The sequence below is a fragment of the Asparagus officinalis genome, chromosome 1 (genome assembly GCF_001876935.1).
Source record: "Asparagus officinalis chromosome 1, Aspof.V1, whole genome shotgun sequence".
In the NCBI taxonomy this organism is placed as follows: domain Eukaryota; kingdom Viridiplantae; phylum Streptophyta; class Magnoliopsida; order Asparagales; family Asparagaceae; genus Asparagus; species Asparagus officinalis.
The window spans coordinates 12,479,961-12,503,653 of record NC_033794.1 but is presented as its reverse complement, the minus strand read 5'-3'; the positions used below and the strand labels follow the sequence as shown (position 1 = coordinate 12,503,653).

Genomic DNA, 23,693 nt, shown 5'->3' with positions numbered 1-23,693 from the left:
GAACAAGATATAAATATCAGTGCAAATCAAGCGGAGAATCTAGAGCAAGCCTTGCAGAGTAAGATGACTATCAAAGAAGATAGTCGAAGAGGACGTGGAGGCTACAGAGGCAGAGACTCGTTTCGAGGTGGCTCAAACTTCCAGCAAGGTCGTAGGAGACGGTACCAAGGAGGCCATGAAAATCAAGATCAAAATAGAGATCGTGAACGATCATTCGATCTAGGACGAGGTCGTGGCACACGAGGAAGAGGACAAGGAAGAAGTTACCAGGAGGATAGATCTCAGCCACAGTGTTACAAATGTAAGAGATACGACCATCTCAGCTACGAATGTTGGGAGAAATCAAATCAAGTGGTAGAAAGAAGTAACTTTGTAGAAAGGGAGCAGCCAGACGCTTCAACAGTCTTGCTGACGTACCAGGAAAGTGAAAGCAAGAATAAAGATACCTGGTATTTGGATTCAGGTACCAGTAACCACATGTGCGGCATCAAGGAGTTTTTCACCAAGCTGAACGAGATGGTACAAGGAGATGTCACCTTTGGAGATCAGTCAAAGATTCCAGTGAAATGCAAGGGCAAGATAATGATCCAGACAAAGACGGGTGAGAATAGGTACATCTCTGACGTCTATTATGTTCCAGCACTACGAAATAATATTTTGAGTCTAGGTCAACTCCTTGAAAGAGGCTATGATATACATCTAAAAGACCTTGCCCTCACTATCAAGAATAATAATGAAGTAATTGCAAAGGTGAACATGTCTCGAAATAGACTGTTTACCTTAAATATTCATACTGACCCTGTCAAGTGCTTAAAGATGATTATGAAGGATGAGTCTTGGCTCTGGCATTTGAGATTCAAGCATCTCGCATTCAGTGGCCTAAATCTTCCGTGGAAGGAGAAAATGGTGAAAGGATTGCTGCAAATCAATCATCTGAACCAGCTATGTGAAGGTTGTATGAAGGGCAAGCAACATAGAAGAAGTTTTGAAGTTGGAAAGTTAAGAAGAGCAACAGAGCTGCTACAATTGGTCCACACAGATATTGCAGGACCATTTGAAGTCGTATCTCTTGGAGGAAATAGGTACTTTCTCACATTTATTGATGATTATAGCAGAAAAACTTGGGTTTATTTCTTGAAGGAGAAATCCGAAGCTCTAGAGAAATTCAAAGAATTCAAGGAGATGGTAGAAAAGCAAAGTGGGTACCACATCAAAGTGCTCCGATCAGATCGAGGTGGAGAATACACTTCGAAGGCATTCAATAATTTTAACAAGCAGTACGGGATAATTCATCAACTCACTGTCGCCTACACACCACAGCAGAATGACATAGCAGAGCGGAAGAATCGTACCATTCTTGATATGGTCAGAAGCATGTTGAAGAGCAAGTACCTGCCAAAGACTTACTGGGCTGAAGCCGTGGACTGTGCAGTTTACCTCTTCAACCGATGTTCGACAAAGAGCGTCAAGTTCAAGACACCATTGGAGATGTGGAGCAATATCAAGCCAAGTGTCAACCACCTGAAGGTGTTTGGGTGTATTGCATATGCACACATCCTAGGGCAGAAAAGAAAGAAGTTGGATGATCGAGGAGAAAAGTGCATATTCGTTGGGTACGAGAGGAGGACAAAAGCATACAAGCTCTACAATCCAGTTACAAAGAAGATGATCATTTCAAGAGACGTGGAGTTCGATGAAGAAGATTATTGGAAATGGACTGATGAAGACAAAAACATTAAAGGTATGTTCTTTGAAGATAATGATGATGACTTGCAGGAGGTTGGAAGACCAGAACAAAGTCCACCAAATAGTCCAGCTCCATCAACCTCAACATCGACGCCGACATCATCACCATCCAGCTCAAGTGAAGGAAGCTCTTTAGGGGGAGCAACAAGGAGGATGAGAAGTTTAAGAGATCTGTACGACGATACAGAACCAGTCGAGATGATGGATGACTACACACTATTCTTCTTGTTTGCAGAATGTGATCCGATCAGCTATTAAGAAGCTGCTCAAGAAGACAAGTGGAGAAAAGCCATGGATGATAAGATTGAGGCAATCAAGAGAAATCACACATGGGAGCTCACCACCTTACCTGAAGACCATAAACCCATTGGAGTAAAGTGGGTGTACAAGACAAAGACAATCAAGACGACGGAATCGAGAAGTACAAGGTCAGGCTTGTTGCAAAGGGCTATAGTCAGCGAGAAGGAGTTGACTATGAAGAAGTGTTCGCACCAGTCACGAGGATCGACACCATTCGACTCATTATCGCATTGGCAGCACAAAACCGGTGGAAGATCTATCAGATGGACGTGAAGTCAGCCTCTCTTAATGGCTATCTAGAAGAAGAAGTCTACATCGAGCAACCACCTGGGTATGTGATGAAAAATCAAGAAGACAAGGTCTACAAGCTGAAGAAGGTATTGTATGGACTGAAGCAAGCACCCAGAGCGTGTAATGCTAGAATCGATGCATACTTCCAGAAGAACAGATTCCAGTAGAGTCCGTATGAGCACTCTCTCTATACCAAGAAGAAGGATGGAGACATTATGATCGTATGTCTCTACGTGGACGACATGATCTTCACCGGTAACAATCCAAAAATGTTCAAGGAGTTCAAGAAGAACATGATCAAGGAGTTCGAGATGACTGACATTAGATAAATGTCATACTTTCTTGGAGTAGAAGTGTTGCAATCTGAGAGAGGAATCTTCATCTCTCAGAAAAAGTACGCAAAGGAGATCATTCGGAAGTTCAACATGAACAACTGCAAACCAGTTGCAACTCCTGTCGAAGTTGGAGTGAAGCTGAGAAGAGACTCACTAGGAATCTCTATTGATCCAACTTTGTATAAGAGCTTAGTCGGAAGCCTACAGTAGCTGACCATCACAAGACCCGACATAATGTTTGCGGTTGGACTGGTGAGCAGATTCATGGAGGAGCCAAGGCAAGAACACTTCAAGGTGGCCAAGAGGATTCTCAGGTATGTTCAAGGAAGCATGAATAAAGGATTGTTTTACTCACAAAGTGTAGATCCAAGACTAGCCGGTTACACCGACAGTGACTGTGGGGGAGACTTGGATGAAAGAAAGAGTACATCCGGCTACATGTTCAGCATTAGATCAGCAACCTTTTCTTGGTCATCAAAGAAGCAGTCAGTTGTTGCTCTATCAAGTTGCGAAGCGGAATACATTGCTGCATCTGCAGGTGCATGTCAATCAATGTGGCTTAGAAATCTAATGAAGGAGTTGCAACACTAACAAGAAGCACCGACAAAGATTCTCATCGACAACAAATCAGCTATTGCACTTGCCAAAAATTCGGTAGCACATGGACGAAGCAAACATATAGAGACAAAATATAATTTCATCCGATATCAAGTTAAAACGAAGACCGTGATGCTGACATATTGCAAGTCTGAAGACCAAACCGCTGACATCTTCACTAAGCCACTAAAGACAGAAACATTTTTGAAGCTTAAGAAGAAGCTTGGACTTGTAAGAAATGAAAGTTGGTGATGAGGGGGAGTATTAGAATTCCTCACAAACTTAGATTATTCTAGAACAACTTTCTAAAACTTCTTTCTAGTAACATCCTACAAAATATCCACCAAGAAGTTTCTAGGAAGATACAAGTGTATGGCTAGTATTTATTCTTCTAGAAACTTCTTACTAATGTATGACTACGATTAACTCTTTTACACACTTCCTAGCCCTCTTAAACAACTATAAAAAGGGGTATTGGGCTCTTATTTGTGCAAGCAAGCAAGAAGTAAGCTTAAAAGCTTGAGTGTGTAGTGTAGGCTTGTGTGAGTGTTCACCAAAATAAAAAGTTGTGTGAAAGTGAGGTGCTCTTGTAAGAGCAAGTATTGTACTCCCTAGTGTTCTATCAATAAAAGTTTCCTTTGTGTAGAGGTGTGTTCTTCAAATTTCACCAGAAGAGCCGCTGAGGCCTGAGCAAGAGGACATTGGCATTTACAGGGGTAGACTATCGGTATAGCTCGAATCTCTGGCGGAGGGTCTGGGTGTATGGACGATGGGTCGAGAGAAGTAAGGGGGAGAAGATGTGCAGGATTGACTTAGACATGATGGCGAAACGCAACGGCGGTTTGTTGAGAGGATGATGATGAGGAGGAGGAAGATATCGACGGAGAAGTGCAGGGCGTGCAACATGCAAGGGAGAAGTGTTGGCTGTTGCAGCCGTCGCCGTTCGAAGGAGGGCACATGGTGTATTTCAGAACGATGGTGAAAGGTAGGGAGGTCAATTTTTGCTCATACTCATTTACTCACCTGGCCCGTCCATCACTTGGCCCGTCCAAAGCACACCCATTTAATTAAATGGGTCTAAACGGGTGGGTTCATTTCAAATGACACTAAATGGGCACTAAATGGACGGTGTTTATTAACTCGTTTGCTCGCCCACCTGTATTCCCAAAACAAAAACCCTAAAATCGCTAAATCTCTTCTTTTCTCTCTCTAGGGCAGCTGAGCTCTTTCTCCACCTCAATCCCAACCCCAATCCCTACTCCTCCGCTGCCTCCTCCGCTGCCTCCTCCGCCGCCTCTCGAACCCAGAGCCTCCGACGCCTGTGCGTATTTTGATTGGTAAATTTAATGCTATTTTGTTCAATATGTTCATGCTATTTCTAAATGGGTAACGTACATGCCTGTGCGTATTTTGATAATTCAAAAAGTTTACAAAAACCCCCTAAATTTTGCAAAAAAACCCCAATAGTTTACAAAAAAACCCTAAAAGTTTACAAAAACACCATAAAAATATTATACATATATAGCTACTATAGTTAAATGGGCAAATAGGTGACCCGTTTATTAAATGGGCGGGTAAAAACCCGCCTATTTAGAAAATGTTAAATGGGTCATAAATGGGTAAATAGGCAAAACATTCTTTCCCATTTATGACCCGTTCATTTAATACCCAAACCCACCCATTTAACATCCCTAAACCGAAGGGGAGGTATCATATGGATTGTGGGAAGGAGGTGTTGCGCTGTGATCTTAAGACTGGCGAGGTGGTTATTCTCCCTGATTTGTTAAAGAAAACCCCATCATGTTTTTTGGGTATAATAATAGCTCGGCTCAGCTTTTGTTCTGAATTTGGTTCGATTTGTTTTGTTTTGTTTTACTTTTGTCAGGAGACGTAGGAGATAATTGTCTGTGTCGTTTATTCATTACATTGATGGAATTATTATTTGAGGAATGTTTTAACAGAGTTCTTGTTCTTAGGCAATACATAAAACTACTTATTGCTGTCAAAACAATAATAATATAAAACAAATTAAAGAGTTAGAAAATTCAGGCCTGATTGGGAGCAGTCGTGATATCACTGCCCTAGAAGATTAAGGACCCGCCTATCGCCCTGGCGCAGTATGTCCTCTCTCCCCTAGCGGTAAAACCCCCCGGAATCAGCCGGCCTATGCACTCAGGCGTGAGACACAGAGCTTATGCTCAGACGAAAACAGTTGCCCAGAAAATTGAATATGTAAATATGTAGCCGAAATCTTTGGAGGTATAAGAGTAGAGAAGAGAAGAGAGTGTAGAGTTTTTCCTCTTCGTTGGTGTGATTCTGAATGAGCTCCAAGCCTCCTTTTATAGGTGATGAAAGGTGTAACCCCCGCTGAATCCAAGGGACCGTTACGCACGGTTAATGCTTCCGTTACCCGCATGCAGCCGTTACAAAATGTGTAAAACGTGCAAAAATGAAGGCTTGAGAAGCAAAAGGCGTGCCGTGCGTGCGCGCGCGCGCGTGTGTGGTAGAACCGCAAAGCCCACAAAACCCAAAACACTATTCAAAGCCCAATAAGGAGAGAACCATTATATACCCTTTACTATTCATCTCATTTTCCGATGTGGGACTATTCACAAAGGCAAAATTGCCTTTTTCATGAATAAGCTTCCAACAATACATATATAAGAGAGAGTATACTTATATATACTTATATAAGAGTATATAGCCGTTACACATATTTTTAATTGCTAATTAAAACATGTTTTAATTACAAAAATTTATTATTATTCATGAAGGCAAAATTGTCTTTTCTTAACAAAATATCTAACAGTCCCCCCCCAAAAGGCAATATTGACTGAAAATAATAAATCAATAAATAAATCACAGAATAAATATAGGTTGGGCAACCTTTCGTATCGTGAATTCGGGAGAGGTAGCTTTCGGCTTTGAACCTTTCCTTAGTGAGTTCATCGCCACCTGATGGACATAATGGACTAGGCCTTGAATTAGGCCCCTTTAATCAGGTATTGATGAAAACACACACAATACGCTTCATCTATTGAGCAAAGCGGGTTGAGCGTTAAAGGCCATGCTCACAAAAAACCGACTCATGAGAGTTTCTAGGGGTCAGCCCTGTCCCCCCCAACCGCGGCCATCACGGTTCCTCTCACGTAGGTAAGTCCTCAAAGGGTACTACAGCTGTTTATTTAATACCCCCCACAATACACGCGTTGGACTTATTAAGAGTAAAACTCAGCCTAGCCAGCTGTATCATAAGAGCATCGTCACCATAGAGAAGGGGTAGTAGCAAATGCTACATAATGATATATAAATATATCTAGGTCGATGCTCCACACGAGAGTCACTTGTCCAGCTTGTTTCTACCACATTGAACCGACATTGGGACTACGTCTCCAAATAAGGGTTGGGTTGCCGCTGTCAGTGACCTCATTTATGGGCTTAACCCCATCTCCCTCGATGAATCCAGAACCACACTCCTGGATAATCCCTTAGTCAAAGGGTCAGCAAGATTTTTCTCAGACTTTACAAAGTCCAAGATCACAACTTTGCCTAATAGGCGTTGTACAGACTTATATCTTATTTGAATATGTCTGTTATGTTTTTTATTTACATGTACTTGCTTTAGAAGCTCTATGGTAGATCTAGAATCAGAATGAATGGAAATAGGAGGAGAGGGTTTAGGGACCAAAGGAAGTTCAGATAGAAGATCTTTTAACCATTCGGCTTCTGTGCAAGTAGTATCAAGAGCAATTAGCTCAGATTCCATGGTGCTCCTGGCAATTATTGTTTGCTTACATGATTTCCAGGATACAGCAGCACCACCAAAAAGAAATACATATCCAGATGTAGACTTTACACTGTTGGAATCCGTGACCCAATTGGCGTCACTATACCCTTCTATAGCATCAGGGTAACCAGTGTAAGTCAAGCAATAGTCAATTGTGCCTTTTAGATATTTGAATACTCTTTCTAAGGCAGACCAATGATCTTTGCTAGGGTTGCTAGTATACCGACTCAGTCTCCCTACAGCATAAGCTATATCAGGTCTGGTTCGGTTGGATATGTAAAGAAGAGATCCAATCATCTGAGAATATTTTAGTTGGGAGACAGGTTCACCTTCATTCTTCTTCAAAGGTATAGAAGAATCATAAGGTGTGGAAACAGGTTTAGAGTTATGAAAGTTGAATTTGATTAGCATTTTATCAATGCTATGGGAAAGACTCAAAGATATTCCTCTAGTGTCTCTAGAGATTTTCATTCCAAGTATCATGTCTGCAAGACCTAAGTCTTTCATATCAAAATTTTTGGAAAGATAATCCTTAACCTTTGAAATTAATTCAAGTGTTGTTCCAAAGATAAGGATATCATCAACATAGAGACAGAGAATGACATAGCCATTGTTTATCACTTTAGAATAGACACATTTATCGTATTCATTCACAGTGAAGCCATATTGTGCAATGACGTTGTCAAATTTCTGGTGCCATTGTTTTGGAGCTTGTTTAAGACCATACAAAGATTTAACAAGCTTACAGACTTTGTTTTCCTGACCCTTGGCAATGAGGCCTTCAGGTTGGTGCATATAGATTTCTTCATCTAAATCACCATTCAGGAAAGCAGTCTTGACATCCATCTGATGTATGATAAGCTTATGGATAGCAGCAAAGGCTAGTAATACTCGGATAGTTGATATTCGGGCTACAGGAGAATATGTATCAAAATAATCAATGCCCTTTTGTTGAGTAAAGCCTTTAGCTACTAATCTAGCTTTAAATTTATCTATGGAACCATCAGCTCTGAGTTTCTTCTTGAATATCCACTTACAACCAATAGGTTTACAACCTGGAGGTAAGTCAGTGAGTATCCAAGTATGGTTTTCCATGATAGATTTAATTTCATTATCAATGGCTTCTTTCCAGAAAGGAGATTCAGGTGAATCCATTGCTTCTTGGAATGAGCTTGGATCACCTTCAATAAGAAAGGTAAGAAAGTCTTCTCCAAAATCCTTTCCGATTCTACCTCTTTTGCTTCTTCGAGGTTCAATATCAAGAGGTTGAAAAGAACTGGAAGATGGAAGATCAGATCAAAGGATGATGATCTGGGAATTTTTGAGATTTTAGATTTGAAAGGAAAATGTTTCAAAGTAACTGCCAAATCTCTTGCTTCAATAATGTATTGTTATGGATATAGTCACTGATTTAGATTTGATGATAAAAATCTTTTAACATTGCTATCAATAAGTGGCAATCCAATAAACAGCATCTAACATCATTAGAACCCAATTTTTCTCTCTTAGGTTCCGAGATAATAGCTAACTTTAGGCACAAGCAACCCCAAACCCGGAAGCACTTATTAAGGATTAGGAGATCCCCTTCCAATTCATAAAGGCTTGTAATTACGAAATATTCATCTGGGGAACCTATTGATAAGAAAGCAACGCAGACAGAAAGAGCTTCACCCCCAGAGATTTTCAGGTGCTCTGAACTCGAGTAACACAGACCAATTTCATTATGGTCTTTCTTTTCGTTCATCTACGACGTTAGAACTGTGGGTATGGGGCAGTAACCTCATGAATAATACCAATGTGTTCTTGCTAATATTCAGTCATATGATTGAGGTATAACTCCCCCCAACGATCAGATCTTAGAATTTGATCTTCCCTGTCAGTTGGTTTCTCAAAGATTCAGCTTTGAACACTTTAAACCTATCTAAGACTTCATCTTTAGTTTTGAGAAGATAGGATGTATACAAAATATCTGAGTAATCGCTATAAAAGTCAACAAAATATCTCCTACTCCTCGGTGAGAGACATCGGTTAGAAGTCACAACCTCACTAATGAATTAATTCGAGGGTTCAAGAGTTTCTAGTTATAGACTTGAAGGGTTTTTTTAGTCGTGTTCCTTGAACCAGATTTACATTGCATTGAGGAATCATGAGAAGATTTAAGGAATGAGGTTTAATTTACTCATTCTCTGCAAGGTATGGGAAAATTAACATGTCTCAAGTCGTCCATAGCCTAAACATACACAAGACTCAACAAATTTTGAATAACAGCGACAGACTCAGAAATTTCATTGAGAACTTGGAATTTGATTACATTGAGTTTGAAAAGGCCATTAACAGAATAAAACTTTTCCTATGAAAACATTACTCTTTAGTAATCACAGAATTTATTGAGAACTTCTTATTACAATCAGCTATAACCAGCTATAGAATAAGAGAATTACACTAATGACAGATGGAGAACGGAGAGAAGGACACATGAAACAGCCTTGCAGATGAAAGAACTTTCGCCAGAAGTCATGGTGAGAACTCTAATAGACGTCACACTTCCTATTATTGAATAGTGGAGTCATCTGCTAAGCTTATGAATTCCTCCACGTGATTCTGATAATTTTATGAAAACCGAAGGACGGTCCATCTACAGACGTGGATATTTGCTCCGGAATCCAATATCAATGTCAGTGGAAAGAAGTTTATAAGAATTTACAAGATGCAATGAATAGGCTAACCGTGAAGGAGGTTGGATTTTTTAATGTCATATTAACTTTGTGGATCCATTTCCTTTAGGTAAAAATCCGGTTCCTTCTTCCGAAGAACAGTTGTGACAGCATGTTGTTGCGTTCTACCACAAGACGAAAACGCAGAACTGTCTCATACAGATCTTATGGCTGGAAGAATTGGGATTTGGTTATGAAGGAGGAATTTGTTGAAAGATTGTTGTAAAGATTGTTGATTTTCTTCGCAATTTCTTCCCTTTGGGTTTTGAAAATTTTTTTTTCTATAGATTAGGCTTATCCTGCGTACAAGTTACTTTAGCTTTTGTTCATTCATTGGTATATGGAATTCTGCCATATGCTGGTCTGTCAATTACGAATAGTCTTGCAGGGCTTCAGTTAGGTTAGATACTCCTTGCTTTGTGTCGGAGATGCCGCCCAGCAAAATACTAGACCAGGAGGGAGGAAGTTATCAATCAACAGAAACTTTAATAATCGTCAGTAAAAGGTGTTTCCTTTTGATTGGAGATATGACGGAAGGAATCTAGGATCTCATGAATTTTGTCATTATGGGCTTGTCATCAACATGTGAACTTACTTGATGATGAGGAAGGTTGAAACGGCAATAAAAGTGAAGTTCCGAGCCTCATCATATAGCCATATTCTGCTTCTAAGAGCTTCCATATGTTCATTTTGCACATTTTGAATCATAAATATATTGTCATAAAGGTTGTCTGCAAGTGGCACTAAGAATTCGCTATGACAACATGATCAGTTGATTTCTTCTGGTTATTGAGGCTAGGAAAAGGAGCACTAGCACCAGAACCAGAAGTGGAAGGAGCCAGTTGATGCAGGATCAGGAGTCAAAGTTTGAGAACCACTAGAAAGATGACACCAGAATGTGTCAATAAGCAAGATAAATCCTAAGGGTAAGTAATGACACCGTATTTCAATCTGATTAAGGCACGCGTTTTACGTTAACCGACCGGTAAAACTTCTCCAGGTTGTGAACCACACTTTTTGAAAATGACAGGATGATTACCAATAAGTCCAAATTTAATTTTACTAGTCTAATGATAGATGTAATACTGATATAAAAACGGTATTGTCATTTATATGACAGATAACTTAATTAAACCCTGCTCTTAACCAAAAACTCTAAAAATGTAAAAGAGTTAAAGTTTTTACTCAGAGTAGTTTGGCCAGGTAAGGATATGTAGCTGAGAGGTATGAATTCAATGATTTCGATTAAGTAACCAATAGTTTCTTGCGACGCTTAACGCATCCTATAAACCTTTCCTTAGACATCACTAAATGCCAAGATTACAATTGAACGGTTCAGACTTAAAGAATTTTTGTTTATGACAAGATAGAACTGAATTTGAGCACAGAAGTAGCAAGAAATTAATACATATTTTTTTAACTAATTTAGATGCAACAAAATTAAACAATTAAATAATGACAACAAATATATAGAAATTCGGGTAGAAGCGAGTAACATCGATGAACATGTAATTATTTTTATTTTTAATATTATTTTTTTATTTTTAAATCTTTTTTTTTACTATTAACTTAACAGCAGAATTATTAATTAATCTTCCTTAGATGCTGTCAACAATAATAATATAAAACAATTAAAAGAGTTTAGAAGATTCTAGGCCTGATTGGGAGGGGCAGTCTGGATAACACTGCCCTATGAAGATTAAGGACGCCTATCGCGCTGGCCGGCAGGTAATGTCCTGCTGGCTCCCATAGCGGTAAAAAACACGCGGACTCAGCTCGGACGCTCGCACTCGGAGCAGTGAGACACAGAGCATGTATGCTCAGACGAAAACAGTGTGCCGACAAAGAAAAATTGAATATTAAATATGTAGCCGAAATCTTTTGGAGGTATAAGCCGTAGAGAAGGAAGAGAGTGTAGAGTTTTCACTCCTTCGTATGGTGATTCCTGCATGAGCTCCAAAGTCTCCTTTTATCAGTGATCAGAAAGGTGTATCCCCCAGCTGAAATGCCAGGGACCGTTACGCACTGGTTAAATAGCTTCGTACCCGCAATGCGCCGTTACAAAAAATGTGTAACACGTGCAAAAAAATGGAGGTTGAAGAGCAAAAGTGTGGGCGGCTATAAGCGGCGTGGGGGCGAAGGACGTGGCGGGCGGGCCGCAGCGTGCGTCGTGCCGAGCAGCGCAGTGTGTGGTATGAACCGCAAAGCCACAAAACTCCAAAACACTATGTCCAAAGCCCAATAACAGGAAGAGAACCAATTATATACCTTTATTTACATCAATTCATTCTTATTTTTCAGCGATGTGGGACTTTATTCAAAAAGGCAAAAATTGCCTTTTCTAAATGAATAAGCCTTCGCAACAGCTTATTTGTTTCTAAGCTCTCAGGTAGAAATATCCCTTCTCTGCCTCTCTCTCTCTACGTGCTTATTTTTAATAAATTCGGAGTGTTTTGCGTAGAGAAGAGACTTGAAGCATCCTACATTATTTAAAAAAGTTTAAGTGCTTCCTATTAGTCAAAAAATTCTAAGCTTCTCAAACAACAGTCTCATCCAATAATCTCCAATTAAGTTAGGAGCCGCGTCTTGATTCGCAGGAAATTACAAAAGAATCAAATATGTCATGACTCTTATAATTGTTACACATTGATTTTTTTTTTTTTTTTAAAAACCAACAAATCTTATATCGCCATGATTTAAGTTTGCAATATATTTTAATTGATACTCAAGTTTGGAAATGACCCAGTTTTACTCGGGTAGTTTGGCCAGGTAAGGATAGTACTAGAGGTTGATCAATGATCGATTAAGTACCTCGTTTCTTGCAGAGCGCTTTACGCAATCCTTAAACCTTTCCTTAGACACCAACTAATCCAAGATTACTTGAACCGGTTCACTTAAAGATTTTTTGTTTATGACAGATACTGAATTTGAGCACAGAAGTAGCAAAGAAATAATAATTTTTTTTAACTAATTTAGATGCAACAAATTAAAACAATTAACTAATACAACAAATATATAAAATTCGGGTGAACAGTAATCCCGATGAACAGTAATTTTTTTATTTTTATATATTTTTTTATTTTTAATTTTTTTTTACTAATTAACTTAACAGCAAGAATTATTAATTAATCTTCTAGATTGCTGTCAAAACAATAATAATATAAAACAAATTAAAGAGTTAGAAAATTCAGGCCTGATTGGGAGCAGTCGTGATATCACTGCCCTAGAAGATTAAGGACCCGCCTATCGCCCTGGCGCAGTTTGTCCTCTCTCCCCTAGCGGTAAAAACCCCCGGAATCGGCCGGCCTCTGCACTCGGGCGTGAGACACAGAGCTTATGCTCAGACGAAAACAGTTGCCCAGAAAATAGAATATGTAAATATGTAGCCGAAGTGTGTGGTAGAACCGCAAAGCCCACAAAACCCAAAACACTATTCAAAGCCCAATAAGGAGAGAACCATTATATACCCTTTACTATTCATCTTATTTTCCGATGTGGGACTATTCACAAAGGCAAAATTGCCTTTTCATGAATAAGCTTCCAACACTTATTTCGTTTCTAAGCTCTCAGGTAGAAATTCCCTCTCTCTCTCTCTCTCTCTCTGCTTATTTTATAATTTCGGAGTTTTCGTAGAGAAGAAAGGACCTTGAAAGCATCCTCATCATTAAAAAGTTAAGGCTTCCTATTAGTAAAAAATTCTAAACTTTCAACCAACAGTCTCATCCAATATCTCCAATAATTAGGGCCCGTTTGATTCGCAGGAATAACCCAAAAGTCAAATTTCCATGCTCTGATAATGTTGACACATTGGATTTTTTTTTTTTTTTTAAAACCAGACAAATCTTTATCCCATGTTTAGTTTGCAATATATTTTATGGATACTCAGCTTGGAAATGCCCTGCCCTGTAGGAAAAGCAGAAAATACCTAATCCTATTATAAAGCACTGAAATAGGACGGAAATTGAATAAAAGTGAATATAAAATAATTACATTGCTTGTTTGGGTATTTGCCACACCCCCAAAAGTCTCTGTCTTTGTTCTTCTCAATCTTGCACAGCGTTAATGGTGTTGTGATTTTGCAAGAACAACGAGCCTCCTTTGTTTAGGACTTGTGATGAAATCATATTTCAATGCGATTGTATCTCTTTGTTTTGAGCAAGATTCATCTCAAATGGTCAAATCTATTTTTGTTGCTCATACTTTATTTTAGATTGCTTGGAAGTATTACTGTTTGGAACTTGTGACTACTAGAATGCTCTTTAAAAACACATGAAATCAGGTATAATTGCAATGTGCTTTGTTTTTTTGGATGGTTAGCTCATCAAGTTGGACATTCCAACTTGTTTGTTTTACATACCAATATAAAGAAATGCAAGAAATAATTTATCTCGTGCCAGATATCTTCACTTTTTTCTCTGATCCAAACATAGAAGGTGATTACCACATGATGAGCTAGCTATTTCTGGCATTGATTTCCACAATTTCCACGCGAAATAAACAGAGGACAACTATTAGTATTTGCAGGATATCCATGGAAAATAGCGAAAAAAAATATGTTTTCCATGTTACTAATTTCAATTTCCATATTTTTATCAAATCTAACCAAACAAGCCTTTAGCATTCAGAGACTAAGAAATGTCGTACGAAAAAGATCATGAAAATGATGAGCAATTTTTAGCAATTAGCTGCCAAATAGTTGCCATGGGATGGGAGTCAAAAAGGAATTCGGATCCTCTCCGCTATCTAAAAAGTAGTGGAGAGACCACTACATAATCACAACCATTGATTATCTAGTTGGTGGTTGTGATATTTTTTGAGTGCAAATTAGGAAATGGTGCAATACACTGGTGTACGGTGATTGTTAGATTTAGATTGTATCATAACCGCATACTACGTAATCAACGATCAAGAGTAAAAATAGTGGATACATGAGTAGAAAGTTGCACCGGTTAACGAAACACCTCGTCTCCAAATCCCACTGGTCCTAAGCGTAACATAAGAAGCTTTTCATGCTAATTATGTTGTCAACGACCTCATGCACCATAACCATATCATCCCCTTAATTAATTCGCGCGCCTTATAATTAATAAAATAATCTTCTGCACGCAATGCGTGACACGTTAATTGCAAACCTACGTAAACTCGAAACATAATTATTTTTCTTCTCCTCACTTGATCTTCTTGGGTTTTTAGTTAACAGCGCGCGTGCGTGCTTCGTGTGGAGTAGAACACCGACAGCTTGTATAATCAAAATTAAGAACAAGCTTCTTTTTTAAATAATAGTAATAGATTAGTTATCTCAAATTAATAATAGTCGGAAAAGAGCCCACAAACAAATACACGCAGCTAAAAATCGAAGTACCTAGTTTGAATAAAAAAAAAAAAAATTGATCATCGATCATTTCTTCTTCCCATTATTCTTCTCTCCTGGCCCTAGCATCTCCTCCAACACCTCGTCATCCAAACACTCCAGCTCAATCAACACCCTGCTTTGCGCCGCGACGGTCGACGAAGAAGACGACGGCGTTGACGATGACGACGGAGCGCCCGCAGCGTAAGCACGAACTTGGTCGGGGAAGTTGAGCACGGCGAGGGAGCCTCGGCATGGCGTACGCAGCCCGCCACGTCGTAAAGCTTCCAGTCCGCCTCCTCGCGCCGGCTGTTGAAGGTTGCCCGCACCAAACCTCTAGCCGCCGCACCTGCCGCAGCTGGGAAGTCCCGGATGCTCGCGGCCCGCGAATTGGTCCCACGGCCGGCCGCGCGGCACCTCCTCTGCTACTTGGTTTTCGCAACGCCGTGCCTTGCCTCCTCTCTCCTTCCATTTTGCCCGTCTGCCGCGTATTAAAACGTGTCATGGAGCAGCCGTTGTTGGATATAAATAGTTCTGCGGCTGGTTGGTCTGGTGGGGGCCGCCGGTCGCACTCTCGCACTCGCCGCGCCGGGCTGGGCTGGGGTTGGGGGTGGGCGTGGTCGGTGGGGGGGTGGGCCGCATAAATGCGCTTCAAATGTATTTGGGCATCGAGCCGATTTCAGAGGCAGCATGGCCTTCTCTTGAAACCTTTTTGGTTTGGTTCGTATTCTTTTATTCAATGTTTCGTTGAAAGTAACAGACTTCAACGAGATTATGATTCGAATTAAGGCACGTGCTAGAATAACATCAATCGCAAGCGAGGGCGGATCCGGAAAGTTTAGTCACCGCAGGTAAAATTATAAATCTATACTACCTATAAAACATGATTGACTTGTCAAAACTTTTAATTTTCATTTTTTTATTTCCGTTTTTAGGTTTTTAGTTTGATGATTCTCAAATACGTCATTAGTTGTAATTAATCATTCACTAACTATATACAACCTCCTATTAATTATTTATGCATTTCCTCACTTTTTCAGAACCTTAATATTTTTATTATTTGTTTCGTCTTTAGTTATTAGTTTATTTTGTTTTTTTCTGAATCGATCTTAGTTATTCAATTCTATGTTCAAATCATCATTACCATGTCTTTTTATCAATTAGCCCGCTGCCTTTTATTTTCCTCAAAAGGATGAAAAGGGCTAATTTGCACTTAAATACACTATAGTTTACCCTAGTTTGCATTTATATAACCCTCGCATGTTTTAGGATGCACTTATATACCCTAAAGTTTCTCAAGTTGCACTTTATCACATTCTCTTATGCAAACGTAAGAAAAATTTCCTTTTTATATACCCACGTGACGCTCACAAGCTAATGTTAAGAATATTTTAACATTCAATATTTCTCGAATGTACTGGTAAATACACCCTAGTTCTCTTTTAAATCTACCCTAATCATACCTTGAAATTGAATTATTATGGGGTTTAACGGTAAATTCTATAAAAATTAAGAGCTACAAAAAAATCGTGAAATTAGTTTGTTAGTGTGTCACATGCAAAAATTGGTGGAAACTTCTGCATGTTTACACAACATTGACATTAAATGTCAATTATAGAAGCTTCAGCGCCCCGAAGCCCTCAAAGTCAAAGTCCCTCACGTGGATTTAGAAAAATATTATAGAAGCTTTGTTCATGTTCATCTCCTTCCTCTCTCTCTCCTTTTGTCTTCTTTTCTTCTGAACCCAACAGCCTTCAATGAGAGAAAAAAATAAAAAATAAAAATAAAAATAAAGGAATAACGGAGCTTCTCTCTTCTCAGGGTCAGTGGGGGCCCACTGCCTCCACTGTAGATCCACCCCTGATCACAAGGGCCTTGTTCTAGTAAGACCATGGCCATATATTGTTCACGCCTTGACTGCTGACTTCCTTTTGAAGTATCAAGCATTTTTTTTTTCTTGGTTGGGTAAAGTAGAAACATGGGGTTGTTTATAATTTTTTTTTTTGAATTTTTAGGAGGTCTTTGTAATTTTCAAGATTGTAAAAGGGTTCTCTGTAACTTTTAGATTTTCGTAATCCTAGTTAGGAACTTCATTACTCGGATGTAATCTAGTTCTAACCTGGCCTGATGTTGGCCAATATTCTAGCGTTTGTTTGGCAACACACCAACTAACTTGGGTAAGAGTCTAAAATATATTTGGCAAAAACTTATACAAGCTCGGACTAGTTCTTTTTAGTTCAAAAGAAAGGACCATTGCCTAGGTTATCTTTGGACTAATCCTAACTTGGTTCAGTTCTAGTCCGGTTAAGACCCTAACCGGATTAGCGTCAGGTTGCCCAAGTGTGCTCGTCTAAAAAATATCACAAGAATGGGGAGAAAACAATTTGAATTTAACTTAAAATTGAATCAAATTTAAAAAAAATAGTCAAGTATCAGCGCTAAACCTGCAGGCTTAATAATTGAAAAATATTCAACTTGAGTTTGCTTAAGCTAGTTCTATAAAAACCCAGTAATTGAGGCGAAGTATAATTAGACTAGCACTAATCTGATTCGGTTCAATGGACATATAGAATAAAGGGGTCAGGAGGGAAGTCCAGGAGCCAAGCCGAGGTGTCCGCCCAAAAGGAATACAACAAACCCTCTTTCAGAATTTGCCTGGTTGTCATGTGTTCCATATTGACTCTAATCTTTGATCGGGCCGAGAACACGGGTGATTGATGCAAGTGTTTTAAGGATTTGATGCTCATGAATACTAATGATATCACGCAATTATTAATGTGTATATAGGGCTACTGGCGAAAAGAGATGCGTATACAGGGCGAGTTTACGGTAATCTTGATGTTATTTCATCTTTTCTCAGCTACCCTCAGACCATGATTACAAGGCGACTCCTTATAGTTTATGCACAGGTCAGTTCCTTGCCTGTGTGTATCATCTATTTTTATTCTCATGCCCATGAACATGGTAAAGAGAATCCTGGTTTCGCTTACCTGCCAAATCGAATTCTTCCTCGATCCCCTGTCAGCTAATTTTTCCTCTACTTCTAGAGGGGGAACAAGAATCATAGAACCAAAAGAAGATGGCGCTAGGGGAAAAGAAAATGTCAGTGGAACTTTCTTTGGACGATCTTCAGTATTAGGAGATTCGATGATAATAAAAATAAAATCAATGCTAGTGTCCCTACTTCTAGAGAGGAACAAGAACAGAGCCTAAAAACGATGGCACTATGGGGGAGAGAATTAAAAAAAATAAAAAAAATCAATGGAACACTACGCGGACATTTTGCAGCATCACAAAAAGCGATTACGAAGAAAATAAATCAATTAACTGAAGAGAGTGGACCCACCAACCAACAAAGGCCTGAGATCCTACTTTAAGAAAGAAGAGGGTCTAAGAGAAGTCACCAGTCGACGTCAAGCAAAAGCAACAGCCGTTGTGGAAGGCTTTGTTGCTCAAAGTCCATGAAAGAGGGAATAAAGAGTTCATTAATAGTTAACAACAAAGATTTTGATTCCTCTGACATTTTCCTACTTAAATTCTTGAAAGTCAAGACTGCTGAGTTACTTCGCGGGCGGAATCGATGATTCAAACAATCAGACCACCCGGTCAATTGAGTGATGATAACATATTGTGACTGTGCCTGCTTTGCAATTTCCTAAGAGAGTAAAGGGAATAAATAGTCAAAACATCCCAGAGTAGCTGCTAAGCAAAGTGAATGTAATGTCCACCGGCGGAAGTTGTTCACTGGTCAATTTGGTAAAGGTATTCTGCTAATGGTGGATAAATGTGGATGACAGGCATAAGTGAGTATTCTTATACAAAGACAGTAATTGACTAGAAAAACAGAAGGGAAAAAAGAAGAAGATAGTCCTCTCGTATAATCTCCCGTTTTGTAAACTACCACAACCAGTGAGTGAATTCTTCAAAATCAAGATGAAGGGGAAAAAATTTATGAACTTTATACCTATATGATATATAAAGAATATTTAAAAAGACAGTTTCCACCAGCAAAGCTAGGGACACACCTAAATGCCTATAATTACACGAAGTTTTACAGGGTTGACCAGCCATCGATCTATATCAACGTAGAATAGAAAGATTTACTTCCTAAATTATACGAAATTTGCTTAAGATTACAGTATAACAAGCCATCAACCTAAATTATTGTAGAATAAAATACCGAGCAACAAAAATTGCATCATTAAAATACACATGCTGAAACTATATAGAACAGGACTAATGCATGAAGAACATAAATTTGCATCTACACATAAAGAACATAAATTTTCATAAGATTACAATATAACAAGCCATCAACCTAAATTATTGTAGAATAAAATACCAAGCAACACAAATTGAATCATTAAAATACACATGTTGAAACTCTATAGAACAGGACTCATGCATGAAGAACATAAATTTGCATGCACGCAACCTATTGGTGACTCACCTTGCTCCTAGTGTTGCATGGTTCTGGTAAAAGTGGTATCATTTTCTTGAGATAATGGAAAGTCTTGAGCAACTACACCAGTTGCTGATCCAAAAGCTTTTTTCTTCAACTGCTCAAAGAGCCGGGTAGCTTCCCTAAGCTCCTCTTCAGCACTGGGACCATGATTTGTCCATGCATCAATAACTTGTTGTTGGAATTCCAAAGCAAGGGGGTAGCTGTATTCAAAGAAAATAGAGTGATTATAACCATTGGCCCCGAATAAATTCTTCTGGAAGAAATATTCAATCAAAGTGCAAGGTTAATCTTTGTCCTCTAAATTTATTGCTGTAGTCAGAAGAGACCGCAAAAAGAGAGGAATGTGTAGCAAGCAACTGACATGAGAGTTTAACTAGAAAACAGAAGCAGAACTCGCCAGACATTTTAAAGTAGGTTAGCAAAGAAAGAATGTTATAATTGACTTTAAAGTGCAAGGTTAATCTTTCTCCTCTAAATTTATCAGAGATCATGAAAACAGACAAAGATGTCGCAAGCAGGTAACCGACATGACGGTGCAGAACTGATTAGTCATTTTAAAGTGGGTTAGCAAAGAAATAAGTAACTTTATAACTGACTTTAAAATGTAGCTACATATTTAGTCTTCTGACATCCTTTTCTGAAAGCTTTTCAACTCTGAATTCTGTATTTATATTTCTCTGGAATATATCTCAAAAACTTAAAATTTTCTCCCCTTCATTGGTCTAGCAGTAAGATATAACTTCCGAAATGTGAGTTAAATTCTAGAACAGGTCAGCTTGGGAAATTTCATGAGGTCAGCTGGTATGGAATTCTTTTGTGTTCAAACATATTCTAAATCTTCTTGCTGCTAATTATTCAGAACATAGATAGATTGTATACAAAAGGGGAAAAAAAATTCTGGTTTGGTTTAATCCAGTAATGCAGATGCATATGCTTGTTTTTTTAAAGCTGACTTTTAAATCGGATCACATATTATTCAAAAGTTCCTACTTAGCCGTACTGGAAACTTTCTGATCAAACGGCTTGGTGTTCAATGGGGCTCCAATTATCATCTATCTATCTACAGAAAAATTAACTGATATAATTTCAAGAAGAAAGATCAGCTCTATATACTTCCTGCAACTACTTCAGCAGCTCTGCTTTGGCCTTTGCAGACAGAGAAGCCTAAGAGAAGCTATGCAAGATTGAATTTTTTATTAGAAGGATCCATGATGATGTCATTGCTATTAGGAAGAAATTTTTGCGTATATGATGACTCCCTAACAGGCAGATTGCTCAAGGATTTGGCACCATAAGAATTCTCCCTTTTTTTTTTACGATGTATGTGAATGCTGTATGTTACAAGCTTGATTTTCATCTGTTTACCACTTCAAAAAAGATTAGAAAAAGAGCATTTCAAGAATTGAAAACCCTCTGATACCAAGTTGATACCAAGTTACTATAGTATCAACTTGAAAAAAATCTTGCAATATTTCATCATAATCCATGCCAAAGAAATTGAGTTATCCCAGGACAATAGACTAGAAAAATGCAATCACGAGACATCATGAAATTTATACTCACTATTAGCTCGAGAGAAATATCAAATATAAATTATTAAGACCAAAAAATATTTTGTGGAGGAAGACTGCTGATTTCAAGTTATTTAAAAAAAATAAAAAGAGACCGCTGATTTCAAGTTATTTAAAAAAATAATTTGTGGAGGAAAAGTGCTGATTTCAAGTTATTTAAAAAAATAAAAAAAAGACAATGTAACAACAGGAAGCTGCAATATACTAATGGATCATGGAGCAATGGAGGAAACCATGCGGATTTCAAACGCATTTCAAGATTTCTTTGTGAGAACAAGGACACCAATTTGATTGACTACAAAAACAAATCTGATGAATTAAACAGGAAGATTTTTTTGATGCTATTAAACATTGTGGGAAGTTGCCATAAACTGATGAACAAAATAGCATCGAGTTATGCAAGGATTCCAAAAAGTAAACTTATACCTTAGGTGATATCCCAACTGTTATGCTAGCTTAAAATCTAAATGGAGGTTCCAAAATAAAAAGCAAACACAAGTTCAAAAGCTCTCATTACCTTCCCATAGCACTATACGCATTAGCAAGACTCTGACAACTCTGGATAGAATCAGCATGGTGTGGCCCCAGAGCGACATCCATGACATCCTTTGCAAGAGCAAACATTTGTGCAGCTGTATGTGGCCTGTCCATCTCCATGTATGCAGCCCCTAAATTGTTATAAATATATCCGACTCCAAAATGCTTCGGTCCAAAGCTCTCCTTCATTCTCTCAGCTGCACTCTCCAAATAAGCAACAGCTTGGTCCACCTTTCCTGTCAACAGAAGCAACCACCCAATTCTTGCTGACACATTCCCTTCCATATGTTGTTCTTGTGGGATCCTTTCGAGCAGTGAAAGGCTCCTCTTCAGTAATGAAATCGCAGTCTCAAACTCATTCATTGACTCATACAACATTGATACTTCAGTGTAAGCTTCAGCAACCACTGAAGGGGACACTTCTTCCTTCTTCTCAAGAATTCCACAAGCTATCTCTAAACACCTCTTGGCATCAGCAGATTTCTCTTGGTTACACAATGCTTTCGCCATGGAAATAAACACCAATGCTTTGGTCTCACTGTCCTTATCCGTTTGCTGAACCACTTTCTTGAGTGATTCTATAGCTTCATCATACTTCCCCAAAGCAATCTGAATATTTGCAGCATCAATTTCGGTATGCAGAAGATCAGAACCTAAACCCCAACTCTTCAAAACCTTTTGCGACTGCTCATTTTGCTCCAATGCCTTCTCATGCTCTTCTAATCCAGTATATATTACACCAAGAAGCCTTCGATCATGAGCGACTTCAACTGAATTCAACCCTAATTGTGCCTTATGAATCTCCAACGCTTTAAGACACAATGGCAGAGCCTCCTTAAAATTAAGAATTGCAGCATAAGCCTCTGCTAAATCCCTATAACCCACACCCAATTCTTTACTATTCGGCTCAAAGATCTCTTCTTTGAGCTCCAAGCACTTTCTAAGGTTAACCAAAGCCTCTTCTCTTCGTCCCATCGCAGTTTTCGTGTTAGCTAATTGAAGGTTAACAGCATGCACCACCGGCCTAACATCGAATCCAACCGAATCCTCTTTTCCTATAGATGCAAGAATCCGATTGGCCCGATTCAAGAACCCTAAGCTATCATTGAACCTTTTAAGGTTGTAAGTTATAGAACCTACCAGATGAAGCGCCATCGCGATCGGGATTCTGTCCTCGGGGTCTTCGTCGAGGATTTTGAGGGCTCTGAGAGCGAATTCTAGGGTTTTATCGTGGTCATCGGATTCGATGGTTTCGAGATGCTGGCCAACCTTCAAGCAGGCGAGCCCTAGCCTCTTGTCGCTAGGGTTTAGGGACGATTCTAGAGAGTTGAAGGCGGTGAGGATTTCTTCGGTCGTGGTTGCGGACTCGAAGGCTTCTTCGAGATCGGACTGCTGCTTGAGTTTTCGATGGAGGGGAGGGGTAGCTCGGGAAAGGGTTTGGAGGGTTCGTGATTGGGGACATTTTGGGAATAGAATTGGGGATCGAGCTGCTGATTGAAGAATCCTGGGGGTATTTCGGGAAGAGCAGAAAGATTTGATGAGGACGGAGAGGGAAAAGGAAGCTCTTCTCATGGCTTTTTTCTTCGTAGGTAGACGAACGGAGGTAACATTCGCGAAGAACCCTCCCAAAACCCTCACGTTTATTTGGATTCGGGCAAGGCCCATTTTCTTTTGTCCGGCCCGGTTTAAATTCCCGGTATATGCACACACTCCTGCGGAGCAACATATCTTTAAGTTGTGCCATCTTCGTGGACTCATCAGCTGCCTTCCCGCCATCTTCGCGCGTTGGTTCCCGCCAAATCGGTCCGTTATATCCCTACCCTTTATTTAGCCTTTTCCACCTTTTTAATATCGAGAAGACGAAAAAAAGGGGGGGAAAAACCCTCATTTATTTATTATTCTTTTACTCCCTCTTACGAAGGCAAACCGATCGAGGGTAAACCCTAGAGATGCCGCAGTCTTCATCGGTTCCTTCCTCGGCAAAAGAGAAGCCGATCGAA

At 39.2% G+C, this 23,693-nt stretch overlaps 1 protein-coding gene across 1 annotated transcript; it reads right to left on the bottom strand.

Moving 5' to 3' along the window:
• Positions 19,361–23,342, bottom strand: LOC109850357 (protein KINESIN LIGHT CHAIN-RELATED 2-like). The gene is made up of 2 exons (XM_020420376.1): positions 21,674–23,342; positions 19,361–19,785 (listed from the first exon to the last, which is right to left on the bottom strand). The coding sequence occupies exons 1-2, from the start codon at positions 23,263–23,265 to the stop codon at positions 19,578–19,580; spliced, it is 1,800 nt and encodes a 599-aa protein (XP_020275965.1). The 5' UTR covers positions 23,266–23,342; the 3' UTR covers positions 19,361–19,577.